Here is a 23,179-nt window from a genome sequence, read left to right as displayed (position 1 = left end):
ACTGAGGCTGGCTATCCAGTGCCTTGGAAATCAAGGGTCTTGATGAAGATGATGCACACCACGCCAAGCTTAACCTTCCACTACATTAGTGGCTTGAGTGGCAACAAGTGTTTCACAGCTGCACAAGAGTTACTCATACTTCAACCAATGCTCTATAGTTTGTCCAAATGTATGCTTTCACCATCCTGGGTCAACCAGGGCCAATTTGATTTAGACTGGTAAAGGGATCTATGTGTCTTCATAATGGGCAGAAATAAGTAAGAACATTCTCCAGTTTAATAGGATTACTGTGATCAATGAAATGCCAATGGATCAGACGTCGTGCCGGTACTCTTTATATGTATAAATAATCTTGATGAGAGTGCTGAAATTGGAATGTCTAAAATGACTAAATTACAGCAGGTTGAGGAGGAATCATAAAAAGGATATTTAGAAGGGGCCAAGGAAGTATATACGTTAACGGAGTTTTAAAATGTGGGGAGATAAATAGCAGGGTTTAACACTGACAAATGCAATGCAATGTGCACTGCTCCTAAAATAGGAAAGATGGCCAGGACCCAAAGAATATGCTGTGAAAAATATAATTTTGATGCAGTCTTTGGGCAGCTAATGGAAATATCATAGCACATGGTAATGGTTAAATGGCAAATGGAATGCTCTGCTGTATAAATTGAATCTTTCAGTGCATGTCTAATGTTGTAAGACATAGTGTTATGCCCAGTTGTGGTCACTGTACTTTTGAAAATTATAGAGATAGTGAAAGGATTCAGAGAATTGCAGCATGGATGGTTTCAATTTTAAATCAGTTAAGTACAAAAAGACATGAAGGAAACACAATCTACTCTCATTGAAAAAAAATAATTAAGGGAGAGGAGGACATAATCCAAGTTTTTCAATAATGAATAGAATCATTTGGATAGGTCCAGAAAGATATTTTGTGCAGAACTTAAGCAAAAAAATCTGGGGGTGTGGGAGCGGGGGAATTATTCAAACTGCCTGGAACATAAACCGATAAAGCTTAAGGAATGGAAGTAGCCATAAACTTATAGCACTCCATGGATGGCATATTAAAGCTTAAACCATTATATTTCTGAGTATACACTATGTTTATCCTTATTTCTATTACTTTTCATCACTTTATAGCAGATTTATTTTGACAGTTACATTAAAGTAATTATCGAACTTTGATCAGTCTGAAATGCACGATACAGTAGTGTGAAGTTAAACTTCTGCTTTATAGTATCATTCATTTACTGCTACAAATTTGGTCTGCAATAGATACTTACTTGATTTCAGTGACATCTGTTTCTTGCATAAAAGGTCAGACCATCTTACTCTTACGGGAGTGGGCTGACACTGCAGTGTATCTGTTCATACAAAAGTGTCATCTGGGAGTGTAGCACTTTTGACCTGAATCAGAAGCTTGTATCTTTTGTAAAAGCATTTCTTTAAACTCTCTGAAAGATGATTAAGCATCCACATTTAGTGATATAAGGTGTTGTGAAAGTTATTAGAACTATTACTTTACAGTAACCTTGACATCTGAAACAACTATTATGGTCAGACGCACGTAATTCAATTTCATAGAATCCCTACAGTGCAAAAGAGACCATTCGGCCCATTGAGTTTGCACTGACTGTCTAAGTTAGAGTATCTTACACAGGCCCTTTCCTCTACCCTATCTTCATTAGCCCACACATTTTTCCTGGCCAATCTTCCTAAACTACACATCTTCGGACACTAAAGGGCGATTTACCGTGGCTAACCTTCCAAACTTACATAACTTTGGACTGTGGGAGGAAACCAGAGTACCTGGAGGAAATCCACACAGACAAGGGGAGAATGTGCAAACTCCACACAGACCCAAGGCCAAAATTCAAGCCCAGTCCCTGGAGCAGTGAGGCAGCAATGCTAACCACTGTGCCACCATGCCACCACATTGCATTGGGCCTGGTTACACATGTAGGTCAGACCAGGTAATAATGGCAGACTTGCTTATTAGTGAATCGGATGAGTTTTACAGCAATTGATGATAGTTGTCATAGTCACCATGTCTTACTTGACTTAACATTTAGGCGTCAATGACATCTTACTTGGTTTAACTATAATGGCTCCTAATTATTCTCCATCATTTTTTCTCATTGGCAGTTTTCACATATTCCTTTTAGCATGTATAGATTTCCTGCTTTGGAAAAGTGTTTTTTCTAGTATTCCGGCCTGGCTCTCCCTTTTCATCCTGTCTCTGTTCAGACACAGACAGAGTCAAAGGACATTTTGACACAATGGGTATGAGGTGTTCTTTGATAACCTGCACTAGAAAATTGACTTGCTTATTGTTCAGACTATGGCGAAAACAATCTCCATTTAACTGTTAACTAACTTTCATCTATGTGTTTTTATTAAATATGAATGAATAAATATTTTATCCAAAAGCATTAAAAGTAACTTTTTCAAATCCTTTCTGTGGATAACTGATTCAAATAGTGATGCTGCCCAATGAATTGTGTTTACTTGTCCTGTGATCACATTTGAGTCCAAACTGTTTTCTACAACCACTCTGTGAAAATACTGAGATCACGCTCCACCTACATCTTTTTTTTTAGTCTCTAAGAAGAGGACATCCTATTTTGCAATAAATCCTGGGCGTATTTCTGCTCCTCTTCAATGACCATTTCCAATTAATTAATATTGCTTTGAAAATAGAGATATTAAAGCTGTCCGTACAGTGCGGCACGAGACGCTGGCTGATCTTATCAGGATCAAAATAGCTTCTCCTGACTTGTAATCAATTGCAGGCAAGATTCATCCCAGGCTCTATGGCTGCAACCAAATTAAGGAGAACCAATTCCAAAGATATGTATAGACATCACTTATCTGTGCTAATTAAATATGACAGATGCAATGGAGAAATTAAGGCCAACATATCTATAAGGCAAACTGCCTTTATCAGCCTTGGAATTCTATTGAGAAGCTAGTGACAATCATGAGGTGGGGAAGCACCAAATATCTCCTCAGTGTTATCAATTTGTCTGAGGTAACTGATTTCCCCCACCTCCATCACACCCCTCCCCCCACAACCACACTTCGTAGTGAAGAGTAAGTTCTCTGCAACTCTTTGCTCATTTAAACATAACTGATGCCTAGATTTTTCTTTATATTCATTTGTGGGATGTGGGTGACCCTGGTTGTGCCAGCATTTATTGCCCATTCCTGAGGGCATTTTAAAGTCAACCACATTGCTGTGGATTTGGAGCCATGTGTAGGCCAGGCCAGGAAAATAATGCAGATTTCCTTTCCTAAAAGACCAAATGGGTTTTTACAAAAATCGACAACAGTTTCATGGTCATCTTTAGACTTTTAATCCCAGATTTTTATTGAATTCAAATCTCACCAGTTGCTGTGGTGGAATTTGAACACGGGTCCCCAGAGCATTACTCTGGGTCTCTGGTTCAGTGACAATACACTATGCAACAACCTCTTCTTATTCATTAAATGGCACATGCATTAGATGCATATGCAAAGTTCTGCTTTGCCCAAGAAGAGTAGAACCAACCTCTGTCACTACTATGCCAGTCTCCACCTGGTACGAGTGTAATATCGACATTATAACTTGTCAAAGCGAGAGAGTATTTTTTTGACAGTTTATTTTTAGATATTGAGGAAGATGTGCTTCGAATCTGAAGCTGGGTTCGCCTTTAATATTTTTCATCTTTGAATAGTCCGCAACCAGATGATAGTATTACAGGGTATCACAAAGATAACACTGTTGGGAAGTATAGAGCATTCTAATACCTTCTGAAAGGTAGCTGAAACCTGAAATCAGAAGTAAAAGAAAGCTGAAAGTATAAGGAATCCTATCCAGTTACAGCTGAGAGAAGCTTTCTATTCATACAGTATTTTGAAACCCGCTCTCTAATCACCCAGCACATTGATACATAACTCGGCTCACAAAGGTATAAATGGACATGAGATCATACTTTGGCTTAGGGGACCCGTCCACATTTTCACAGGGGCCAAAGTGATCCATTTTAACTTCCCTAAATTTAAATCCCCCCCAAAAGATTGTGTTTACATCTGCTATGTGACCCCAGGTACCAAAGGAACAAAATAAATTGGGCTGCATCAAATTGCACAATTGCGTTTTGGATACAAAGATTTTTCTTTCTCTCCTTGACCACAAGTGCTGGATGAGAATGAATTTGTTTGCAGCGCATTTTGACTGTACCCTGTCCCCTTCTTTTTTGGTTGCTGACAGGCAGGTGAGATCAAAGAGCACAGGACAAAGAGAGCTCAGCGGTGATTTGTCAGGGCACGGAAGGCACTGATGTCTGAGAAAGTGGCTGCAGCTCAGTCCGGGCCTTCTGATCAGGAATGAACTAAAGAAACAGTGGCATGAGAAAAAGTACAGCAGAAAAGGTTCAAAGGTCGGTTTGATTGGGTTAGCCTCATTGCGGGTCTCTTCCTGAATAGCAAAAAGAGGGAGAGGGAAGGCGCTAATACTCTTATCTAGAACTTTCTATTGTCTGGCAATGTTTAAACAACTGCAGAACAAACCATTCATGCGAATATTAATAAGATCCCAAAAAATTGAGAAGAACAAAATAAGAAAGCTATTTTACATTTTAGCACATTGCCAAAATGAAATGATATCGTTGTACAATAAAATGAAAATAGTTTGTCTTTTAATCCGTTATCAATTATTTTTTCTAAGTAGCTGATGGGTTTAATATAAAATGCTGCATTCTGACAGCAGTATAATGCTGTACATACATAGATGGAATCTGTACTAATTTCATATCTATATGTACCTTTCATAATGCATCAATAGCTGATAGTTTGTGATCCAGTCGTTTTGAATTGTACACATTGGTCAATGAGTGATATATTGGTCTTCTATAATACATATTCCACACAGTTATTGTCCATGACCTTTTGTTGAGACGTTTATGTAGCCAGGCACTTGCAAATGGGCACACACATTCATCTGTCAGTGAATTTGTGTTACGCATTTGTTATTCATTGGTGGGACATTGGTGTCACTTGCTGGCCAGCATATATTGCCCATCCCGAATTGCCCAAGAGCAGTTGAGAATCAACCACATTGCTGTGGCTCTGGAGTCACATGTAGACCAGACCATATAAGGATGGCAGATTTCCATCCCTAAAGGCATTAGTGATCTAGAAGGGGTTTTCGGACAAATTAGAGTCACATGTAGGCCAGAACAGATCAGGATGGCAGATTTCCTTCCCAAAAGGACATTAATGAACTAGATAGAATTTTCTGACAATCGACAATGGTGTTATGGTCATTGGTAGATTCTTAATCCTACATTTTTTTAATGGAATTTCATAGCGAGGGGGATTGAATATAAAAGTAGGGAGGTCTTGCTGCAACTGTATAGGGCACTGGTGAGGCCGCAGCTGGAGTACTGTGTGCAGTTTTGGTCGCCGCACTTACACAAGGATATTTTGGCCTTGGAGGGAGTGCAGAGGAGGTTTACTAGGCTGATACCGGAGTTGAGGGGGTTGAACTATGAGGAGAGGCTGAATAAACTAGGCTTGTACTCGTTAGAGTTTAGAAGAATGAGGGGAGATCTGATTGAGACATATAAGATGATGAATGGGATGGATAGGATAGAGGTGGAGAGGCTCTTCCCGCTCAGAAAGGACAGTAGGACTAGAGGGCATAGCCTCAAGATAAGGGGGGGGCAGTTTAGAATGGAGTTGAGGGGGAACTTCTTCACTCAAAGGGTGGTGAATCTCTGGAATTCTCTGCCCATTGAAGTGGTGGAGGCTGCCTTGCTAAATATATTTAAGACACGGGTAGATAGGTTTTTGATAGGCAAGGGGATTAAGGGTTATGGGGAGAGGGCGGGAAAGTGGAACTGAGCCACGACAGATCAGCCATGATCTTATTGAATGGCGGGGCAGGCTCGAAGGGCTAAATGGCCTATTCCTGCTCCTATTTCTTATGTTCTTATGAATTCAAATTCCATCTGCCGTTCTGAGGTTCGAACCTGGGTCCCCAGAGCATTAATTGTGTTTCATGGATTAATAGACTAGCAATAGCACCAGTAGGCCATCATTCCCCCACAGGCAGACAACCTGTTGTATCTCTCAAATAGCCTGAACCAGCAATTTTGTGCTGCAGACAGAAAATTCAGAGGGAAAGTGAAAAAGGAAATAATGAGGCAAAGGAAGATTACAAGAAGAGACTGGCAGTAAAATAAAAGAGCATTCATAAAGCCTCTGACAGGCATTTCACTATAACATTAACAGTAAATGGGTCTGATTGGGAATGAAAGAGGAGGATCGGCACACGCAGGCACAGGAATGGCGCAGTATTGAATCGATACTTTGCATCTGTCTTTACCCAGAACAAGTTGTTGCCAAAGTCTTAGTGAATGAATGGTTAATTCAGATATGATGAGCTAAAAAAAAATTTAAGAGGAGGTACTAGGAAGGTTGACCATCATTATTTAAAGATGATTAGTCAATAGAACTGGACTGGTTGTACTGAAAGATATGAGGATGGTGCCAGAGAGCTGGAGAATTGCAAATGCTAGATCCTGTTCAAAAGTGCTTTAAGGGTAAACATAGTAATGACAGACCAGTTAGTTTAACCTTGCTGTGGGAAACCTTTCAGAAGAAAAATCCAATGGGTCAAAATCAAAAGTTATTTGGACAATTGTGGATTAATTCAGTAAAGTCAGTCCAGATGTGTTAAAAGGCAATCGTGTTTAACTAACTTGCTTCAGTTTTTGATGAACATAGAGGGTTGATGAAATGTATAACGTCTTCAAAAGCCATTTGATATAATGCTACATAATACATAGTAAAGTTGAAACCCATGGAATAAAAGGGATGTTGGAAGTATTGGTACAAAGTTGACAGAAGGCAGAGACTGGTGGTGAACCTTGTTTTTCAGAATGGAGGTGTACAGTGGGGTTCCAAGGGGCACGGTACTAAAACCATTGCTTTTCTTGACACATTACTATCTTAGACTAGGGTGTAGAAGGCACAATGCCAAAATTTGCAGAAAACACAAAACTTGGAGGTTTGGTGAATTGCAGGGTGGATAATGATACAATTCAAAAGGCTATAGGCAGGCTGGTGGAATTGGCAGGCGCATAACAAATGCAATTTAATGAAAAGAAGTGCAAAGTGATGCATTTAGGTAGGAAGAATGAAAAAATACAATATAAACTGAGGATACAACCTGGGGGTATATGTGTGCAAGTTGTTGAAGGCTGCTGGATAAGTTAAAATGACATATTACAGGACGGGCTTTGTAAATAGAGGTATAGAGCACAAAAGAAAGGAAGTAATAATGAACATTTGAAAAACACTAATTTGGCCTCAACCAGAGCAGTGTGGGCATCGCTCTCGAGGGAGATTATGAAGGTTTTATAAGGAGTACAAACAAGATTCACAAGAATGGGTCCAGGGACAAGCAGCTTCAGTTGTGTGGAGGTTGCTGGCTTTGATTTCCTTGGAAAAGATTGGGAAGAAATTTGATAGAAGTGTTCAAAATCATGGCGGATCTGCACAGCGAGAGAAACTTTTCCCATTGGCAGAAAGGTTGAGAACCAAAGGGCATCGATTTAAGGTGAGTGGCCTAAGCAAAGGCATCCTGCGGAAACCTATTTTTGATGCAGTAAGTGACAACGATCTGGAAATACGTTGCCTGGGTGGGATAGAATCGGCTTGAGTTGTGGCTTTGGAAAGGGAATTGGATAAGTGTGGGGAATGGGGGACAGGATACGGCACCCTGGGGGAGGATAAATGGCTCCTGAAGAGAACTGGAACGGAGTCGACGGACCAAATGGCCGACTATTCGTATTTAACCCATACTATATCTCAGATTGTTTGTGCTAGTGATTGCATTGCACATATCCTGTCGTTTCTGCCAACAATTCTCCTGTTACCAAGTTGTAATATATATAGTTTAAGATGTAAGTATAACCGTTGTGATTCTTCATGGAACATAGACATACAACATTGGAGACGGGCCTTTATTGGTTGAAAGCGTCTTTGCGTTTTTGGTAAAATTCAACTGATTTTATTTTGTAAATTGATTTAATTATTGATTTTATTTTGTAAAATCAATTTCCTTTGCAAGGAGCTCAGAAAAAGATTGTAAATAAAATCTTATAATCCTCAATTTCAGTTCTATTTTAATTATAAAAGGGTTGGGGATGTGTTTTGACTGAAGGGGTACAATGTCGTGTTTTTAAATCATGAACATATTGGAGAATAAATTGGGAAAAGTTCCAGCAGAATCCTTAATGTCATCCATAAGATTATTTCAGCTGAGATAACATTGAGTGTTACAGTACAGATGGTGACGGCGTGTGAGTTTTCAGTTTTGCAGTACTGTCGATCAAAAAACTGCAGAGAATACCGATTTAAAAAATAAGAATAATTCCATTGTCGCAATTTCCCTTCCAAATAGAGCATCGGTCATAAATCTCCGCGCTAACTCTGAAAATCTCAACGCCATAAAGACACGGTGTTGAAAAAATGTACTGTTATAAATTTAAACGTACAGAGCTGGTTTGCGGGGGGGAGGGTTTCCATCTATTTCAGTGGGATCTTGGAGTACGTAGTTCCCCTGAGAAGTTATAAGACGTCATTGGTATTAAGGGGATAATCTGGTTTCTCTTTTTGTCTCTCAGGAAAAAGTACTTACCGCTGGTTGTGCTAACAAAACTACTAAACAGAATTGAAAACAACACTTAATGGCTGGCCTTTGAATATTGCGTTCTTTGGGGCCATAGAAAGCAGTGTGTTTGAACAAGTAATGACTTTTTAATTGGCAAGGAAGGGGGGTGGGGGTGCTCCTCTGCTCCTACCACTCCCACTCTTGTATTTATTGCGGCTACAAATTGTAACTTCCCTTTTTTTATAACCATCAGGCATCCATTTAAAACAGTAAATCATTGCCGGGCTCCAACAAGAGAGACAGTTGCCAACAGGATGTGCTGCCTACGAGAAATTGGGAGTACTGAATCCCAAACTATATTTTACACCCTCACTTTTGTCATGATTAAAAAATACCGAGCTTCCTGAGAAGCTTCGCCTTCCGACCTCGCTTCCTTTTCCCCCTCTCTTTGGCCCATTCATATTTTGAAACCTCCTAATTATCACGATGAGCACTCTGAGTCTGTGCCTTCTGAGTTGCGAAATGGGAGGGAGACGAATGTGTAATGCGTCTATTAACTTATTAAATCGTGTGCGGTGCATCTGGGGGCGTTCAGCAGCGTCTGAACTTCCCGTTCGGAAGTATTTTTCTGTTTCATTCATAAAAAAAGACTACACAAATGACTGGGGAGGCTGGCAGGGGTACAAATATGTATACGGTGCAAATATTTCGTATTGATAGAAATGCTGCCGCTTTTGTTTTAAGAATGTGCGGTTTGCAATGAGGCAAAGAATGGTTCGATTTTTAAAACTAGGGGAACTGGTTCCGATTGAAAGAATCAGACCTCCACAGATGAAGTGAATATGCAATTATTGAACTGGTACCGACATGGCCACCGTTACTCGCAACCTCTGCTTAGATAAAACATTTTCCCCTTGCTCTCTCCATCCCGCCTATTTGCATGTAATAGTAACAGGATCCCCAATGCACTTGGATTTTGCCAATCCACATAGAATCTACGGTGCAGGAGGCCATTTGGCCCATCGAGCCTGCACTGATAACAATCCCACCCAGGTCCTTAGGTGAATTGACTAAGCTAAATTCTTCCTCAGTGTACCCAAACAGGCGCCGGATTGTAGCACTAGGGGATTTTCATAGTACCTCCATAGCACAGGTATGTAAGCTTACCTGTGACTAATAAATAAATTTTACTTTTAACTTAAAAAGTCCTGTTCTATCCCCGTCACCCGACATATTTACCCTCCTAATCCACCTGACACTAAGGGCCAATTTATCCCGGCCAATCAATCTAACCCGCACATCTTTGGACTGTGGGAGGAAACCCACGCAGACACAGGGAGAATGTGCAAACTCAACCCGAGGGTGGAATTGAACCCGGGTCCATGGCGCTGTAAGGCAGCAGTGCCATCCCCTCCACATACACATGATTTGTGTATTCACAGAGTGGGGATGACATGCAAATATATATATGTTAAGACTATGGGGAGAGTACTCCCATGCGCGCCGCCCCCGCCCCAAACATGATAAACATGTGTTTGGACTGAAGTGCTGTGTATAGTAACGATTTTCCTTCAAGGGAGAAGGGAAGAGAGGGAAAACATTTAAAAAAACTGCTCCGGTATTGTTACTCTCGAGCCACACACTACTTTCTGGGAGGTTAAGGGCTAATTAAAAATGGTTCCAGAAACAGACAGCAAACCACATCTAAAGTACCACCCTCAGTCAGAAACAGACCACATCAAAAGCGGACTTTAAAAAAAACGAAATGGTCACCAGACAACTTATAATATACGTCAGCGAGCTTCCATTTGACCATGTTGATGTCTGACTGAGAGAATCACTTGATGTTCTAAATGTCCAAAGGGAGATTTATAAATGTCATTCCCTGCTTCTCGAGGGAAGAGGGGTGGGGATCCGAATGGAAGGGTGATGTGAGTTCGGTGGACGCGGTAATACTGAGTGCAGAGGGGTAGGGGAGAAATCCTTGCTTTCCTTCGGCGAGCTGAAATCACAGCCCTCCCAGCAACTGGCGAGGGCAGCGAGATCAGTCCTAGCTGCTACCCATTAGGCAAATGGTAACTAACCATCGTGTAAGGCGGGATGGAAGCAATTTTGGCCGGGGTCATGTGCGCGTTTGCTGTTCCACCCATTGGATGGCCCATTGATTAACATTTAGCATTCAAAAAGGGATTAGTTTAGACACATACTACTTTATTGCGACATTAAACATCGATTGGACTTTGCTCTTGTGCAGTCTGATTGAAGACATATGATATTATTGGAAGCAGATGTTTAACTAGAATGGTTCTTAATTAATTACATGCTGGTTCCAGTTGTGATACCGAGTGGCAAGCGCCTTACCTTGAATCCCCTTAATGCGCGCATTCAAGTGATGTTTGGTTGAATTCGAGTTAAAGTGCAAAATTAGTTATTGGAGAGATCAACTCTCCTGATTTACATTTAAAGGGGTGGGGGTTATAAAATTTTGACCACTAAACTCTTCCCCCTCTCTCTTTTCTAAATGACCTTTAAATGTGTAACTGAATCTTGAGTGGTATCTCTATAGGAACGTTGTTGGCGATAGCATTGGATCAGGGGCGGGCGGGGATGAACAATTAGATTTGGAATATGGTGGGGAGTATTGCTTTAAAAATGCTCCGAATGTACTGTACTGCCTTTACAAGTCACCTCTCCAACCAAGGCATTAGAGAGTGCGCTACTTTAACATTTCAGAACGTCGCCTAATCGATTCTCCTGAAGTCGAGATACACTGGTGAACATCTCCTATGGTTCAAACCAAAAGGTTTGGATGTAATCCAGCAGCAGTTTTACATAGGACTCCCCCACAAGTTAACTCTGTTTTACATTAGCGGCTATTAATTTTCAGGCAAATCTTAAGGATTTATCATACAGTCCTTGTTGTTACCCAGGAAGATTTTGTTTTAATGAACAACCTTCACTAAGTGCAAAAGCTTATTACAATCAGTAGGATGAAAGAGCAAGTACATCTTTTTGTAGTAACGTTGCCCCGCAATAGTTGCCCCTGTGATTGTAGTGGACTTTCGGCTAAATTACCTCCCAGTTGCTGGATAACTTCTGATGGACTTGGGTTTGGGGGGAGGGGGGTGCCAATAAAATAAATCAGCCAGAAGTGTTTGGTGCATTGAATGGATGAAACTCAAACCGTTAATGTTCTGCACACGTCTGTCGGGATCTAGTGTGACAGGGAACTGTAAAACAAGGTGTTAGCTTGTATTTTAAAAAGAAACTCGCATTAAACCTGTCGAAGTGCAGTATTGCAGAAGAAGTGTTTCTCTCTCTCTCTCTCTCACACACACACACACACACACACACACACACACACTTTGCAACGTTGGCGATTCCTTTTCGTATGCAGCTTTTTTTTGTGGACATCTTTTTAACAGAGACTTTTTTTTCTCCCTCTCTCACTAAGTTGCTTCATTTTAGCATCAGTCATCCAAGTTGTCACGTATTGTTAGATGGCATTGATAGTAACTGGGAATTCTGGGAGCCCTGGGGAATATTCACTCCAACCCTCCAGTGTATATTTTTTTCATATGGATAATTGGTCTCTTGGACTTTTTTTTTAAGAAGGGGCTCTGAAGAAAATCTGCCCTCAGATGCGCTGCTGGTTTCTTTGTGATGCGGTTTTCCGCAATAAGCCACTGTGTGTAATGTTGTAATCTTATCCACGCCGCACTCTTGTGAGTTCACACAAGACTGATACCTTGCCTCCTTCTCCTTTGTATCAATTGGTCGGAGTTCAGCTATTGTTCCCGAGGAAAGTTCTTTTATTTCTATGCGCCGTCGATCACCGGGGTTGCGACGAACTCTCACGATAGTGTCTAAAGTGAAATCCAGTGGTTTCTTTCCAGCCACAGTCAGCCCCTGCGCTACTTGGAGAGCAGCAGGAACCGGCAAGCAGGGCACAGTGTCCCTCATTCAAGGCGGCTCTTTTGGGGAGATTATGATGGTTCAGACAAGTGACTACTGATTGAGCAGATCAAGGCGGATGGACTCCCAATGTTTGAACGGGTGGACCGGCGCGCCCCGCAACCTGTTGGCCCGCCTGTAACACTTCTTTAATGGGACCCCTTGACCCAATTAATCCAGACCTTGATCCGCATCGGATTGTATCGGCGAGCGTTTCGGCCATGCCACAATGTTCATAACTGCCTGCTTGTTGCTGAGTGTTCTCGGTTTCAGTCGACAGCAGTCGCCGTTGCCCCTGGAGCCGACTGTGGCTCCGAAGGTGCCCTGTGCCCCGTCCCCAGCCTGCGAGGCCAGACTGCGGAGGGATGCCGGCGGGCGCGGAGGGGTCTACGAACATCTCGGGGGAGCACCGCGGCGGAGGAGGCTCTACTGTGCCACCAAGTACCATCTACAGATCCATCTCAGCGGCAAGATCGATGGCACGCTGGAGAAAAACAGCATCTTCAGTGAGTATGAGACCATCCCTGCTCTCGTTTTTTTTTGTCTTTCCGGGGGGGATTTTCACAGTAGCTTCATTGCAGTGTTAATGTAAGCCTACTTGTGACTAATAAATACACGTTATTTTGGACCATGAGGATAGGTCTCTACTCCGGGCGCTGCGATATGAGCGCAATAGCCGATGCGTTCTCTTCATTTTAATTGCATCTCTTGGAGACATGGCAAGTTTATTTGGTCGGGTTAGAAACATGTGTGAAACACTCTGGCATCTGATTCTTGTGTTTTCAACGCAGGGCTCCGGATAAGAAAAATGATTTACCATCCAGCCAAGGAGTTGCCAATCTTAGTTTTACTAAAAAACCCTAATCCCGCTTTGGCTAGAGATACGTGTTTTAGCAATTATGTTCGGACACGTTATTTATCACCGGGCCCTCCTATTGTGACTTGTTTTGCTGGCTTTTTTCTTGAAATACAAGTTGATTTAGCAGCAGTTCGCCAGCACATGCATGTCCCACCCTCACGTCTTTTGGACAGATTTTCCAATGCCTGATTCCCTTGGTTAGCCAACATGACTATTGCAGTGATGTGACTACACAGATGGTAGGGGCCAACTCGATGGATTTTCGTCTCTTTCTATGTATTTTATAAAACTACGCCCCCCCCCTCCCCCACACACACTTTAGGCAATTTTGTATTTGAATTCTATCCTCCTTCAACTTTATTTTGAGAAACACGAGCCTTCGCCCCATTTTAACGTGTAACGCCGGTTTAGCCCAGTGTGATGTTGCGTGGGAGGGACGCGATTGCTGGAGTGTGGCACCTCGGGTCTAACAACCCATGGAGTTTCGGCCTGATCTCCAAAGCCTTCCTCTCGCCCCGGACTACACTCGGCTGCTTTCAGCTCCAGTGACTTGCTGAGCGGACTTAGCCTGTCTGAGGAACTGGGATGAAGTAGTTTGTTTCCCACCTAACAATGGCTAACTGCAGTAAAGCTGTCATTTTGTGTAGCCATCTCTGGAGGAGGCGACCCTTTTTTTTGTGTTACATTTCCAGGGATTTATCTTAACACGCGTCATTTCCCCTGATAGCTGACAAACTGCTTTGATACAATCCTAATTCCTTGCGCCATCCTAAAGGCATGTGTTTTCTTAAGGCCGCAAAGCGGTTTAAAGTGTTACTTTTACCCCCCCCCCTCCCCACACCTTTTGTGCCGTGTGCGACCCTCAGACCGATTTAGAGTAATGAACTCCTGCAAATGGCCTCAAACTGGGATTAATTGGAATTAGCCCGTGAACAGACAACATCCGAATGTTGGCTTTAAGAATACTTACGGCGCAGGCGGGCGGGGGCAGGGTGGGTGGGGAGGAGGGCGACACAGGAGACTATTTTTAGAATACAAAGCGGTTAACCACGTTTACACTATGCCGACTGATGTTCTAGAAGTTGAAATAAGAGCATCTTAACAGCACCTGCACTATCTGAAGTGGCTTTAATTATCACACATGAAAGAGATAAGACAGTTCATAGATGTGGAAACTGGAGAATAGCATAGCAAGCTGACGGACTCTTTGGCAGCTGTTAAAAATATTTTGATATCGAACTGACTACAATCGCAGTAAGGTTGGGTCAAAACGTTTAGGGCAATTGCAAGGTGGCTGTGTAGAGTTTGCACCTTCTTTCTCCCACCTCCCCTCCCCTCCCCACCCCATTTGCGTGTGTTTCCTCCGAGTGCTCTGGTTTCCTCCCACAGTCACAAACATGTGCAGGTTAGGTGGATTGACCATGTCAAACTGATCCTTAGTGTCCCAAGATGTATGGGTTAGGGGGATTAGCTATGGTAAATCGTCCCTTAATATCCCAAGATGTGTAGGTTAGGAGCATTAGCCATGGGAAATGTGTGGGGATATGGCAGCAGAGAGGGCCTGGGTAAAATACTCTGTCAGAGAGTCATTGCAGACTCGATGGGCCGAATGGCCTCTTCTACATTGTAGGAATTCAATGAATAAAAACGGCATTTGGACGATTATTGGAGTAAATGTGTAACATATTTCAATGTCAATCAACTTTCCCTGCTACACTCTAGCCTTCAATAGTTATCAGCTAGATTAGTGTTTTGTCGTATCTTAATTTATAGGCGAGAGTGGTTATAAGTTAGATGGGGTTTTGTTGGAATATTAGAGGTTCTTATCGGCTGTGTGTTATCCTCCTCCATTCCTTCCTCTTTCTTTTTCCAGGTATATTGGAAATAACTGCAGTTGATGTGGGAGTTGTGGCGATTAAAGGTTTGTTTTCGGGTAGATACTTGGCTATGAACAAGAGAGGACGCTTGTATGCGTCGGTAAGTTTTTTTTCATTAAAAAAACCTTGAAATTGAGACATATTTTAATGCTGTGAATGTTCACGTCTTCCAGCCTCACCTGTTAAAATAGAAGCTTTCTATTCCTTCTCAGAATAAGGTACAAGTATTATTTTGATCAAAGACTAGGGAAGGAACATGAACAAATATGCCAGATGCTAATTGTATCCTACACAAAATGCACCTGTTACCTTTGTTCAGTTCTATGTATCTATTAATGAATAAATTACCCGCCGCCAAGTAACAGGGGTTCTGGAATAATCAGAAACCACAGTTAAAAATCAATGTTGGGGATGATGAAATAGGTTTTCCCGGGCTAAAGTCCTTGGTGCCTGCCCACTAGCCGTGCTGCACGGTGCTCCCACCACACTCGCAAAGCTTCTCTCTTCACCGTAGGGCTGGAATCCGGAGAAGTTGTGCAAACAAGTCATGCTGTTTGGTTTATCGGATGATCCCAGAGGTCTTATCTGATGGCATTGAGGAAGCGACCCCCACGGGCGGCATCCACCAATTTAAAGTGGAGGCTGGGCAGGTAGATGTGTGGGAATATTAACCAACGGTACAAAACAGACAAGAGATGCACTGAAAGCTTGAGGGAAAATATGATGTCAACATGGGAAAGGTGCCCCATATGTCTGTTGGTCCCAAAGTCTTTTGCCCTGTCTTTCTTTTGGTTATAAAATAGGGCAAAATAACTTTCCTTTGGATTATTGAACCGCACTTAGATCAATATTAATGCCAACTGTAAAAGTTTCCATTAACCTTTTCAATTGGGTGAAACTTTTACCTACTTAGTTGTTATCCAAAGCCAAAACCTTTCCAGAAACTGCGCGCTGGTTGTGTTGAAAAATATATGTGAAAAAAGTTGACGCCAACTAAATACCCCTCGCTACCAGAATACTACCCCAATCACTTCCCCCGTCCCCCGATAAAAGCAGGGTGCACAGAGCTCTCTGAGATGCCGCCGTGAGATTCTAGCGGCAACACATATTGAAACGTGTGGACGGGTAATCTACAGTTTACCCAGAAGTTCCAGATTAATTACTTCTACACAAATTTCCAAATCTCGGGTTTAATACACCACTGATCTGTCAAGAGATTGGCAAATGTGCTATTATCAAGCCTTTAAGGCTTGACTGAGTGTGTAACTTCGTGAGAATATTTATTTATTTAATTAATTTACAATACTTTTCACTGCATACTAACACATGCGAGAATAATAAATCAAATCAAATTCAAACACATTTCTGGTTGCACTCTGTTTAAAGCATATCTTTAAGATTGCTACCTGGCTGACAGCCGAGATACAATAATGTGAGTGCTCTGCCAGTTGATACTGTTTCTCCAAATTTAAGTTCTGCAAACTATGAACAAGACTTAATATTGCTCTTTTTTAAAAAAAAGAGAGAAAAGCGTGGAGGCACATAATCTGTTTGATCCTTTATTCTCCTGTTATGTTCTATTCAGATAGAACATCGTTTGATATTAGGGGGCTTCCAATCTCTTTATCTGTTCAAAGTGGAATTGAGCAGAGAAAGGGTTCTCACACAGCAACTCTTATCTCCCGATCAGACCGCTACCGTCTCAGTAGCAGCTTGTTCAATATGTCCCACTGTTTGATTCAATGTAATTTTATCCTTGATCGGCTGATAGCCTACCAGACATATATCCCAGGAAAGTGGCAGTTCCGGTCACTGTTTGATTATCTGGCAGGGGCTTATGATGTGCCTCAGATTTTCTTTTTGGGAAAGCGATTATTAAACGGTATTTCCGACTAATTTTGTAACTTTTACTTGATAAGTGCTCTGGAAAAGCGAACTTTTATTCAGTGTGTAATTATGGTAACAAGAAAGGGATAGTTGCGAAGGTCGAGGTTATTAACTTTGCATTTTTAAAAAGAAGCGAATCGCCTTCTTTATACCTACATAATTAGAAGGGCTTCCCAGCATGGTGTTCCGAAATAATTTACTGTAGCTTTGAAGAAATCGTCCAACCTATGTATTTCATTGATTCATTCAGTAATGTTAGAATTGATTTGAAATTGATTGAAAATGCACTTCAAAACTCTGGTTTGCTTCAGGGCTACTTGACTCGTGGGGGGGGGGGGGGGGGGGCGGGGGGGGGGCAGAGAAATAATAAGAAAAATCTATTCACTTAGCGTTAGCGGATTTGATTAAATTGACCTGTTAAGAGGATTTGGACTTGGTTGACTTCCAACTGCAGTAACTATTTGAACAACTGCTCCCATAGTTCCCTAAGCAGACAGAACACCTCACATCGCCAGAACTTCCAAATAAGCACCAAGACACAACTTGGGTAGTGGTAGGCGAGTTAGATGCTTCATGTCCACTGGTATTCTCTATACCATTGCACGCTGCTGTCAAGGTGGCTACATACACTTGATACCCAACTCCTTCTGGGTTGTGCCTTTGCAAAGAAGGTCTGGAAAGAGTTAAAAGTTTATTTATCGGTTGACTTACATTCTTAGTTTCATTCTTAGCTTACTTGCTCCAACTTGTCTTACTGCAATGAAGTTACTGTTCGAGTATACTGAGGGAGGATTTATCATGACTAATTCAGATAACCTGCACATCTTTGGACTGTGGGGTGGTGGGGTGGAGGGGAAGCACCTGGAGGAAACCCATGCAGACACAGGGAGAATGTGCAAACTCCACACAGACAGTGACCCAAGCTGGGAATCAAACCCAGGTCCCTGGGGCTGTGAGGCAGCAATGCTAACCACCATGCAGTGGTTCATTTTGTCCAGCTTCTTCCTGAGCATCTCTGTGATGCTCTCTGCACTCTCCACCCTGTTCCCAGGAAAATCACACAAGTCAAACACATCAACTGCTGCTGAAGGACCTTCAGCCCAATGGAAAATGTTCTTTGGCTTTTTTAAAATTCATTTATGGGATGTGGGTGTCGCTGGTCAGACCAGCATTTGTTAACCATCCCTACTTGCTCTGGAGAAGATGGTGGTAAGCTGTCTTCAGCTGCATTCCATGTGTCGTAGGTACACTCATAATACCTGTTAGGGAAGGAGTTCCAGGACTTTGACAGAGGGACAGGTCTTCTAGTAAAAAGTGTTGTCCATAACTGACTGGTAGCAAACTGGCACATTCCAAGGCCCCAGATGGCATCTTGAGAGAAACCATGAACTTAGAGCAGCTGCAGTAGAGGCTAATGGGGATAGGCCACAGTAATCGAAGGTTTGACCGACATACTGTACTGAGAGGCTAGAAACTGTAGAATTCCTTGTGTTTGACATCGACTATATCCTGCAAATATCTCTTTATCACAACTGAATTTAAGCAGCTCAGATTGCAATATACTATACGGGGGAAAAGTTGAATTTTATTCATGTCCACTTTGAAATGCACTTGTACAAATATTTGGTCTTTTTGAAAATATTTAATTGAATGTGACAGATGAACCATAGCAAATTATTGGTTGCCTTTCATACCCTCTCTCCGCTGCAAGTCGACGTTTAGCGTGTGAAGGTATGCTGGAAATGCTCAGCAGGTTTGGTAGCATCTGTGGAGAGATAGAGAACAAGTTGTTTATTAGTGTCACAAGTAGGCTTACATTAACACTGCAATGAAGGGACTGTGAAAATCCCCTAGTCGCCACAATCCAGCACCTGTTCGGGTACACTGAAAGTACCTTTCAGGTTCATGGATTTTAGCCAGAACTTTGGATTTCTGCCCCGGATTTCCAGCAGTGCTTTTTGGTTTGTGTCTGAAGTTGCTGCCAGTTCTGCCAAATTGAGCAAATGGAGGTTCAGTATAGTTTTCTAGCTTCTAAGATAGTGGTTAAAAGAAGTTTGGGATAATGGCTTGTGATAGCAGCAACACTTTGCTTGCTGATCCAACTTTTCCGCACTGGTGATGTCCCATTCTATGGATGCGTCAGTTTTTTTGATATACATAATAATGCGAATAAGTTCTGTTCCAATAGTAAATACGACCATATCACACAATCGTGACCTGCAGCAGAAAAATGAAACTGGTAAATCTGTTGAACGTGGGGTAGGGTAGATGGCAATCAGAGTGACTTCACTTCCACAATAGCCCAATGATAGGGAAAGGACTTCAATTATATAAGCAATCCATATGTTTTAGGACAAAAGCAAATTACTGCGGATGCTGGAATCTGAAACCAAATGGGAAAATGCTGGAAAATCTCAGCGGGTCTCCTACGCCTTTTAGCTTTGACAAAGAGTCATCTGGACTCGAAACGTCAGCTCTTCTCTCTCCTTACAGATGCTGCCAGACCTGCTGAGATTTTCCAGCATTTTCCCTTTTTGTTTTCGGATGAAGATCCTGTCCACATATAATTTAGATAACGGGCGACTCTGGACGTAAATCTCACGTATTTCTCTCCCGTGTGTTGCAGGAAGTCTATAATCAGGAATGTGAGTTTGTGGAACGCATTCATGAACTGGGATATAACACGTACGCTTCCAGGACCTACAGAACCATTCCAAACCCAGCGGCCACAAGGCGCAGGAATAGCGCCGAGAGACTTTGGTACGTGTCTATCAATGGCAAAGGGCGACCGCGAAGGGGCTTCAAAACCCGAAGGACTCAAAAATCCTCCCTCTTCCTGCCGAGGGTGCTGGACAGCAAAGACCACGAAATGGTCCGAATATTCCACACCAATTCCAAATATCGGGAGAGTCTACTGAAGGGTTCAAGCAAGGTGGAGAAGACGAGACCCGCCCACACTAGTGGTTAACACTGTTGCAATAACTTAAAATTCTGAGCAAGAGATTTTATAACGGTGGACTTGCGTTTTACATAGGACAAAATTTATTTGTAGAATGATATACTTAGCATTGCAGGGTTGAAGCTATCTGTGATATAATAATTAATGTAAATATGTAAATTAGTTTTTATTTCGAGTCTGTTCTTGTCTTTAAAGGACTTTTCATGTATATCATTCCCCCAATGCCTTATTCGAACTATGTAGGGACTTGCTGTAGTCAATGATATTTTAAACAGGTTCTATTTTTGTATGTCTTTTTTCCAGCACAAGAAAAATACAACGGATTAGTATAGTACCTCTCTCATTTCTTCCCTCATTTCGTAGAGAACACTACATTTGTACTTCAGCACTCTGGCCTCGTTGTTGCAAAAATATATCAAGGGGGGCATGGGGGAGTCCCAGTTGTAAGATGAGGTCTGGAACATACTACTTGTAAGAAAGGTGTACTCAGATTTAACTGTTTCCGTAGGGAGGTGATGGTTGAGTGGTATTAGAGCTAGACTATTCATCCAGAAACTCAGCTCATGTTTTGGGGACCTGGGTTCGAATCCCGCCACCGCAGATGGTGGAATTGAATTCAATAAAATAATCTAGAATTAAGAATCTACTGGAGACCATGAAACCATTGTCAATTGTCGAAAAACAAATCTGGTCCTTTAGGGAAGAAAATCTGCTGTCCTTACCTGGTCTGGCTTACAGTGACTCCAGAGCCACAGCAATGAGGTTGATTCTCAGTTTGGGATGGGCAATAAATGTTGACTTGCCAGCTATGCCCTGTGCCTCATGAATGAATAAAAATATAACAGTAACTTTCACAAGGGAAATGGAAAAATATTTGAAGGGGGAACAGCTGCTTGACCATGGGGAAGGGCAGGGTTGTGGTACTAAATATTATTTCCAAGCGCCAACACAGGCTTGTTTACTAGCAACATACAAAATAGAAGCAGAAATAGGCCATTCGCTTCCATTCCATAAGATCTGTTCATATTTCGAATTCCACATTCCCATCTACTCCCATGATCTTTGATTCCCTTGCCTAACATTAATATTTACTTTCGCCTTAAACATTCAATGACCTTGCCTCTACTGTCTCTGAGATAGAGTTCCAAAGTCGAACGACCTTTTCTCATCGTCTCTGTCCTAGAAAGGCTCCCCTATTATTTAAACAATCTTTCCACCCACCCCCCCCCCCCACTGGTTGTGGGCTCACCCACGAGAGGGAACATGTCCAACGCCATTGAGGATCTTATTATTCTATGGTTCTAAGTTCGCGAGAGGACGTTGAGAAACAATACACACACGGGCTTATTTTTCTCTATTTAGTTTATTTACAATTCGTCTTCTCATGCGCAATTTGCAAAGAATAGTTCACTTGGCCAAACCCCTCCATCAATCGCACAAAAATGCGCCAGTCATTACAATGGTGGCTATGGATTGAGTCGACTGACTTAAATTCTAATGAAGGTCATCAGGTTATAACGTGAATCGACAACAGAGATATGGATGCAGAGGTGTGGCGTATCTACAATCAAATATTATTAGAAAATATCCTGCTGGAGAGCAAGGGGGGAGGGGCAAAACCCAACATTATATATACACAACGTCATCAATACAAAGCAGTGGGCTTTGAAGAAATGCTATGGCGAAGCCGATTGCAATTCCATTTTATTGGTTATAAGAGCACTTGTATTTTCTCCCGCCCATTAGTCTCCATTGCTCACTGTCTCAGGCACACAACTGAACTATGTTGACAATTGCTCCCTGCATCTAAGAAAAATCAAGTTTTTTTTCCGATGGAGTGTCAGAAAAAGTAACATATTAATGTTCCAACATTTGGGCTTTCTTTCATATTCCGAATGAAATCACACAAAGGACACCGGGGGTTCATTTTTTCGGAAACGTGTCAGTAGAAAGGCAGGTTGGATGTCGGCGCTGTTTGAACACAATCCATTAAGATTCGGTAGACTTCAATACAACAGTCCGTTCAAGTTCGAATATAAATATATACATTTGACACCATGCCCATTCCACATGACAACTACTTTAGCAATAATTAGCCGAGACAATGCTGAAACCCCCATGGCTGACCTGAGAAAGCAAGATTTTACGTTAATATGAATGGTGGCTAGGAGGAAGAAAAATCGTTTTAATAATCAATTGTAATATTCCTAATATTATTTGAAGGTCCTGTATTTGTTCATGAAATGTGGTTGGGGTTGTTTCGAGTTTCGAAGGAAGTTTTGTTGAAAGTTGATCTCGCTTGAATAGTTTCTCCACTAACCGCTCAACTTCAAGACAGTTTTTCCCAGAGTCCGTTTTCCGTTAGTTATCCGCCGATAACTCTCGCCCAGGTCAGATCAACAGCCACCTTTGAATTTGCCAAAGTAAATGACCATTAGCGCCTGTGCTGTAAGCCGTTATAAATTTCAGTTACAGGGTCGTCCAGGTAGGTTGTGGAATTTTTTATTGGCGGAACAAGTAATGCGGTTCCAGAATTTCTGTGGTGTGATGGCTGAAAATTGATCTATTTGTCAGGTGGGCTTCAGAATTCACGAGAGAAGTCCCAGAAGCTAACCAGTGCCCTTCGCCAGCCTGCCTGCTGGCTTTATTTGCTTGCATGGGCATTCTTGAAACACTACTATGATTTGTTAATAGTCCCAACTATTTATTAAATGCTAGTTCAGTTTCCGATAAGGGCATACTGAGGACTGTCCACTTGACTGTTGATTATTCGCTGCTCACGTGTTGTCGGCAATGCCTATCGCTGAATGTGGTTTTTACACATGAACTAATTGGGATCTGCTCTATATTCACACACATGCAAAAAATCCCGGAACTTCCCAAGATAACAATTAACGAATAATATGTTTTTTATCCACGATTTTGGGTGGCCAATGGGAGAATGAAGCCTACGGGAATGACCGGATATACTCAAACAG

The 23,179-nt window shown here is 42.0% G+C and overlaps 1 protein-coding gene across 1 annotated transcript; it reads left to right on the top strand.

Moving 5' to 3' along the window:
- The first annotated feature begins 12,848 nt into the window (after positions 1–12,848).
- fgf3 (fibroblast growth factor 3) lies at positions 12,849–20,266 on the top strand. Its single transcript, XM_080191550.1, has 3 exons — positions 12,849–13,125; positions 15,352–15,455; positions 19,869–20,266. The coding sequence occupies exons 1-3, from the start codon at positions 12,849–12,851 to the stop codon at positions 20,208–20,210; spliced, it is 723 nt and encodes a 240-aa protein (XP_080047676.1). The 3' UTR covers positions 20,211–20,266.
- Positions 20,267–23,179: the final 2,913 nt, after the last annotated feature.

This window comes from Carcharhinus amblyrhynchos, chromosome 6 (genome assembly GCF_965287045.1).
Source record: "Carcharhinus amblyrhynchos chromosome 6, sCarAmb.v2.hapA, whole genome shotgun sequence".
NCBI classification, from domain to species: domain Eukaryota; kingdom Metazoa; phylum Chordata; class Chondrichthyes; order Carcharhiniformes; family Carcharhinidae; genus Carcharhinus; species Carcharhinus amblyrhynchos.
Note: the sequence above shows the minus strand (reverse complement) of the source record. Positions and strands in the feature narration are given on the sequence as shown.